Genomic DNA, 7,412 nt, shown 5'->3' with positions numbered 1-7,412 from the left:
ATTCACACCAACTAGAGAGATCCGATTGACCTTGGTGGAATCGGAATGGATGTGGGCGTGATTACGGATAATCAGCGGTGGAAGAATAATAAAATGCAATAAAGTAAGTAACAATGAGATTTTTAAAGTGGTTCGGCAAGGTAAACTCTCGAGCCTACGTCCACTGTTCTTGTATTTGTTGTGAGAGCTTACAACAACAGTTCTATGGAAAATTTCTAACCCCTTTTTCATCATTTGAGAGGGTTTATATACAATATTTGTACAAAGGAAAGAGCGAAAATAAAGGGATTACAATTGATTTGAAATGTAACTTCGATATTCTCGCGATTGGGCGTTGTGATTGCATAGAGATTGCTATTAATCTGATCATTCCCGTAATATTTAGGATCTGAAGTTATTTGGGAATCGATTAAATGATCATTCAAATTGTTTGCGACTAGCTTGTGTTGGGCCGAGCAATATGTCAATGAGCTTATGTTGGGTCGGACAACCAGTAGAGTCGAACTGATTCTGAGTCGATCTAATACCTCGCAACTCACCGAGCTTGATGGAAAAATCACACACAACAGTCAAAGAATAATAAAATAACAGTGGATGTAGGATTCTCCTTAAGCATCTCGACCACTATAAAAAATCACTCTTGTCAACTTTTATTTATGTTTCTTCAAATATATATCATCTCAACACCATAATCAACTTTCATAATCATATCACGTGTAATTTCTAAGATCTTCTTAACACTTTACATATGTAAGGTAATTGATGTCAAAATCACGCATCATCATTAATTAAAGAATCTCTTTGAAAAACGGGGATTGCGAATGAGAGCCCATATATATATATATATAAGCTTTTATTTTTCAAATTTTTCATCTTTCAAATTTTTTTACCAAAGCCTCTTGTAAATTGACCTTTTCGCATGAAGTTTGAGACGCTGGCTGTAAAATAAAAAAATTATCCACAACTTGGAAAACGGTAGCCGAATTACCTAACAAAAGTCGAGCTTTACTTTCAGCAGCCAATCGTTTTATGCCACGAAAAAAACATGTTAGAAAACAGACAAAATCAGGTGATAGACCGAGATTCTCCAACATACAAAATTATATACGACTTTAAATCGTGTTTTTTTCATAACATAAACGACTAAACTTCAGCCTGGTGCCCACAACCGTCCTCTTTTTTCTTCTTTTCTGATTAACATGGAGTTGTCTTCCAAATATTGATAACTTTTTGGAACCAATTAATTCTTATTCAGGACCGACTCGTCAAATAGCTTTTGCTTTTTTTAGATGAATAGTTTGTTTATTTTGACTCAAGTTTTAACTTTTTCATATAAATTGTTAAAAATAAAAAATAAAACACTTTTTCATTAAGATTGGAGCTGAAAATTATGTTTCAAAAACCTTCAATGAAATTTGCATTTGAAGATTATTTTATATTTTCTATGTTTGAAAATAGTTAAATAGCTTTTGCTTTCTTTAGATTAATAGTTTGTAAATTTTGACTGAACTTTTACCTTTTTCAGATAAATTATATATAAAAAAAAAATTCATTAACAATGAATGTGAAAATTATGTTTCAAAAACCTTCAATGAATTTTACATTTTAAGATTCTTTATATTTCTTTTGTTTGAAAATAACTATTCGAAATTAAGATTCAAATACATCCATATAATAATTAAATTAAATCATGTATTTTTTTTTAGCACTTTGTGTAAATTAAACGCAATTTAAGTAAAAACAATGATTTTCTTTTGGCCTAAGTAATAAATTGGGGTTTACAAATAAATAGAAAAAAATGTCAATGTATTAAAATTTAAAGTAATTACAACTTCTTTTGTACAAAAATAGTATTTGAAAATATTTTTCACTAACAAAATATTTATTTTTTTGTTTAAATATTTGAAATACTTTTTATAAAATTTATATATTGAAATTAAATAGAATATGTTATTCCTAAAAAATATATATTTTTGGGTTCGATTCAATTACCTTTCGATCCTGTCTAAAGCCTTCAAAGTGCTGTTGATGAGTTTAAATGTCAACTTATAACACACGTGATTTTAAGGAGAGAAAAACTCCACGTGGAAGACGTGGAGAACAGTTGTAGAAAAGAAAACACGTTTTTCTTATGTTGAAAATTCAATATATTCCTCACTAGTGTAATTTTTCCTCGCGTCGCTTGCAACTCCGTTCTTTATGAAGAGACACAGCACAACGCCACAACCACCTCTCTCTCTCACGTTAATGGATAACAAAGACCACCATTCGTCATCTTCAACCCTCAAGAATCCACACCCACTATGCAATTTAGACACCGAGTCCTCACAAATCCACGTACAAACCGCCGCCCTGAAGCGAAAGGCCGGGCGAAAGAAGTTTCAGGAGACACGTCATCCCGTTTACAAAGGCGTTCGGCGTAGAAATGGAAAGTGGGTGTGCGAGCTTCGCGAGCCAAACAAGAAGACTCGTATATGGCTGGGGACTTTCTCACGCCCTGAAATGGCGGCTAGGGCTCATGATGCTGCAGTTTTGGCTCTTAGAGGTGAATCTGCTTTCTTAAATTTCCCAGAGACTGCACGTGCGTTGCCACGTGCAAAGTCAGACAACATTCAGGATATTCAATATGCTGCAATGGAGGCTGCGGGAGCATATGGTAATGAGAAGTCGTATTGTTCTTCATCTTCGTCATCATCGTGCGTGATGGAGAATTCTGAGGTTTATGTTGATGAAGAAGAGGTGTTTAATATGCCTGGTATAATTGATGGCATGGCGGAAGCTCTGATTCTTACACCGCCAGCTTTGAAGAAAGGGTTCAAATGGGATGATGTGGAGGATACTGTGGACTTGACTTTGTGGAGTGATTAATTCTGAAATGTTTTTGTGTTGACTTCAAACCCTATTTTGATGGTTATAACAATTATTATAGATGATTGTAAAAATAGTCTGAATGGACTACATCAATTACTCCAAGAACATCTTTATATGGGTCAATTTATATTTACACGCGTAGGTGAGTAATTGTAAAGAGCAACTATATTGAAATTTTAGTAAGCCTAATTAAGATCCAAAATGTCAATAAACAGGTGAAAAATCATATCTATCTATCTATCTATCTAATTAGGTTTAATTAAAAGAGTATATTTAACTTTGAAACATACATATATTTGGACCATTGCTTTTTTGTTGATATATATTTAAGAAAAACAACCTATGTTTTAACCGGTTCCAGCAAAACAAGCGCTCACCAAAAAATTAAACAGGTGACCAACCAGCCGGCCAATGAACGGCTATATTAAATAATTGTAATTTTAACCGGTGTGCTCATAACAGATGCACCTTTCAATTAATTAGGTGTGCCATTAACATAAAAAATAGAAATAACATGTACAGAGGGCTATTAAAAGAGTTAAAATAAAATATAAAATATAGTCGATTGCAATTCAGAGCCATAAGGTTTCATCATGAGTTCATGAACTGTGCCTCTTAGTCTTTGCGTTAAATTTTGTCCAACCTTGAGTTGTATTATTAGTTCATCTTTAAAGTCAGGGTTCAAAAAGATCCCTCCGCTCTTTGTTGACTGTCACATAGGAGTTATTTTCTAACCTACAAGAGTGATATTTGCCCCCTCAATTACAATATGCAATGAGGACCATAGTTTAAAACTTGGCTGGTTCAACCGGTTGAATTGGGACCCGTGATCAAGCTAGGTCAGTTCGACTAAAAAACCGGAATTTGCAAATAACCCAGTTTGAACCACGTTGGACCGGTTTTTTGTTACAAACCATCGGTCCAACCGATCGCCCTAGCAGTTGAACCGTTTTTTTATATTTTTTTATATGTTATGTTGATGTCAGAATGACGTCTCACGCTGACATCACGGTTCGATCGGCCAACTCGGTGACCTCCCGGTCACTCCCCGAGTCGGGTTTCAAAACCTTGATGAGACGATTGCTTGCTAACCACAAAACAGTTCACACATGTTTGACAATTTAAAAAGAAGCCAAGTAAGAACTTGATATTTTAACGCCCAACAGGGGTACATGATTTAAATCATGTTTTATACCCTAGTTATTTTTATTAAAGTTATTTTAAGAGAATATGAAGAAAATGCCTTAAACTTGTATTAAGGGTAAATGGTCTTTCACTCAAAATTAGTTGAAAAAGTGGGAGTGAAAAGGGGTAGAATTTCATAAAGAATACAATAAAATGAGGGCATTATGTAATTGACTATAGGACAATGATGGAATTTTTAAAAAGTATAGGGCAAAATGGCAAAGTGAGTTTATAAATAAGATGATAAGGGTTTGAAACCCTTATTTCCTTCATCCCACCGCCACACTATGTTAGTAACGGTCCCGTATACGCAGCGGAAACAAAAAAATAATAAACAGGATCTTTACATGAGCCAAGATCAGGGTATGATTTTACAATTTATATTAAATAACTCTGCATAAATATTCAACATGGTTAAGAGAAACAAACGCACGTTGAAGGCTCCTCCAATTGTCGACGAACATTTTGCTACCGATCCAAGTGTAGGATCGAACCTGCGTAGTCCACACGAAGACAATCTTAAAAGAACCAAAGAAGGATTTGCTAGATCCTCTTTGGCTTCAAGATAAGAAGAAGACAAATCAATTGAATTGATTTTAGGCAATGGTGTTACTGCCGTGGGAGAGGCAAAAATTGGGACTGCTGTGTGTTTTGTTTTACAAAGAAAAATTCATTCATTCAATCACACACCACACTTTTCCTTTTATATTTAAAACAATTTGCCCTAATCCCATACGGAATGCTTGGGCTCCAACCCAAACGCCCCATGTTGCCAAACACTCCAATTTGATTTATTTTAATTTCCATCATTATCTCAATATAAATCATTAATATATATTTTAAATATATATTTAAATAATATTAACATTAACAATATGATAATATTTAAATATGTGCGAACACACATTTAAACGTAATTCACTTATTTAATTTTTCTAACAAATTAAATAAGGCTACGACCTCAGCAAATTTAATTGCACTGTGAAATTACCAAAATACCCTTTCGCCTAAAAGCGAAAACGCCCTTCTTTCTTCTTGCATCTTAAATTGTCTTCTATGTGTGTGACCCTTAGGCTCCTCATCATATCGGCAGTGTATAGTATTGCGATTAACACCATTAATCGTCTCCTAATACACAACCAAGATTGGCCCTAGCAAGGCATCATGGCCACCCGATAGATTCGGATTCAGCAGTAGCTACTTCAACGATATGGTTACCGTGCAATCGTCCTTTCATCATACGTTATCTCGACGAACGAAGCATAGAAATAGTGTCAACCTTCGGTTACTCTCGATATTATTTATTCAGTTTCTGGACCAATGACCCGTATTACTGGATAGAGCAACAACTCAATCCCACTGTGGCCACAGTTTAGTCATTGCCATATACTGAATTGCGCCGTGAGATAACTTCTCCCTACCCGGGTGATAAATCCTCTGTCAATCCACCATAGTCTGTATACACTCCTTGTGCATGCCAATCACCACCGTATTGACACTCTGAAAGAACTGTGTTAGGCAGTGTCAAACTACACCAATCGGTGCACAGGCGCTCCGGTGATCTCATTCTAGGATCACATTTACCACCATTCGTGTAGAGGATTTGTTCCATAGACACTGGGTTACCATCCATATGGAATCCTCTGGTGGGTCAGTCCAGTGAACTTGCTGTGGTGTAATCGCCTACAACAAACACCCATGTGTTCACCAGGTTGTCACCAAACAACCTTGACAAGTGAGATCAGTCACTGCCTTTCGACAGGGTCGTTCAACACTATGATAGCCTACCGTATTATCTGTGCCCTTAGTCAGAATATTTGGGGCTACGGACTTCTAGAATGCCACCATATGTGCTCATAGGGTTCTCACTATCAAGATTGAAACACTTGATACCCTCGTCACGGCTCTACCATTCTAAGACATATATCAATACATATTGCAATAATAATGATTTACGCGATATAGAATAAAATGCCTTTTATTGATTAATGAACATTATTACAAAGAGTCAATTCTACAATAATTGATTGGCTCTAGGGCATCTACCTAACACACTACTCCCCCATTTTCTCTCAAATTTTCATTCAATACTCCAAGGATTTTGAGGGCTTTTGAGTGATTTTTATAGAGTTTGATTCAAGAATTCAAAAGGTAAGAATTCATGCTCTTTATCTAGGATTGATTTATGTAAAAGTTTGGTTCTTATGAGTTTATGCTAGGGTTAGAAGAAGTTTTGAATCCAACAAGAGTAAGAGCTTGTAGAGAAGACTCAAGCATAGGTAAGTAAATTCCACTCAAAATCCAACCAAGTAAAGTTTAAGAATTCAAGTGAGTAAAGATTTCTTTTAAGTATGAATATGTTATGGTTATTGAGAAATTGAGATAGATTGATGAGAATTATGCTTGTTGTTAGATATATTGAATATGAGAAGTGTATGTAATGGTTTGATGATGAGTTGTGTTGTTTTGAATGAGTTCAATGTTGATTTTATGGAGAGATTTCACCATGAGAAGGGTGGATTGTGTTGATAAATTTGATAGAAGTATGGATAGCTTTAGAAGAATTTGAGAGGAATATTTGAAGTGTGTTTTCTTTGCAGGATGTTGATGATTTAAGGAGTTGAACTCCAATTTTGAATGGTTAAGAAAGAAGTAGAATTATTAAAATAGAGTTTATATATGCACACATATGGTTTGATGAAATACCTAAGTGAAAGCCTAAGTGAAAACTGCCCTGTCACAGCCATGACCTTCTGAGTGATTTTTGGGCATCTTACAGATTTAACTGGATTGAGACCAAACATAAAGGCTGTAGCCCTGTCTCTAAGCTTTAAAACGAGACCAAACCAGCAATCCAATGTGTATAACTCAAGTTATGCCCTCTGAGTGTAACCTGTGCAAAATACTATCTTGATGCAACATTGCATTTGTGCATTTCATAGTGCCTTAAGTAAGAAATTTTAAGCGTGAACCATCCTTATACATTAATTGTGCATTGAGAAGTAGCTTGAGAAAGAGTAGAAACTTTGTGAATGACTACTCTAAGAGTAGAGAGAATGAGAAAAACACAAAGAGCGGGTTGGTGCTTTGTGAACTCCACCCCGCATGCCTCCGGTAAGATGATGCCATGACATTCAAGTAAGAAAGAATAAAGAGAGATGAGTAGAGTCACGAAGAGCGAATTGGTGCTTTGTGAACTCCACCCGGCCGTGCCTCGGGTAAGATGAGGTCGTGACTTACAATAGAAATTAATAAAAGAGAGCTGTGTGAAAGAGAAACAGAACAGAAAATGAATGAGACGAAAGTGTGTAGGAAAGAATTAAGAAAAAGAGTTACGGGGACAACGAGTAGAGGAT

General features: G+C 35.4%; 1 protein-coding gene across 1 annotated transcript; it reads left to right on the top strand.

The window, feature by feature from the left end:
- Positions 1-2,191: 2,191 nt before the first annotated feature.
- On the top strand, positions 2,192-3,128 carry LOC116140244 (dehydration-responsive element-binding protein 1B-like). Its single transcript, XM_031425882.1, has one exon. The coding sequence runs from the start codon at positions 2,200-2,202 to the stop codon at positions 2,866-2,868; it is 669 nt and encodes a 222-aa protein (XP_031281742.1). The 5' UTR covers positions 2,192-2,199; the 3' UTR covers positions 2,869-3,128.
- The last annotated feature ends 4,284 nt before the right edge of the window (positions 3,129-7,412 follow it).

This window comes from Pistacia vera, unplaced genomic scaffold (genome assembly GCF_008641045.1).
Source record: "Pistacia vera cultivar Batoury unplaced genomic scaffold, PisVer_v2 Contig366, whole genome shotgun sequence".
Taxonomy (NCBI): domain Eukaryota; kingdom Viridiplantae; phylum Streptophyta; class Magnoliopsida; order Sapindales; family Anacardiaceae; genus Pistacia; species Pistacia vera.
This window is presented reverse-complemented; position numbering and strand designations above follow the sequence as displayed.

What these genes read in the sequence shown, in the direction of transcription:
- LOC116140244 (XM_031425882.1), top strand. Translation starts at nt 2,200, where the DNA reads ATGAAGAGACACAGCACAACGCCACAACCACCTCTCTCTCTCACGTTA.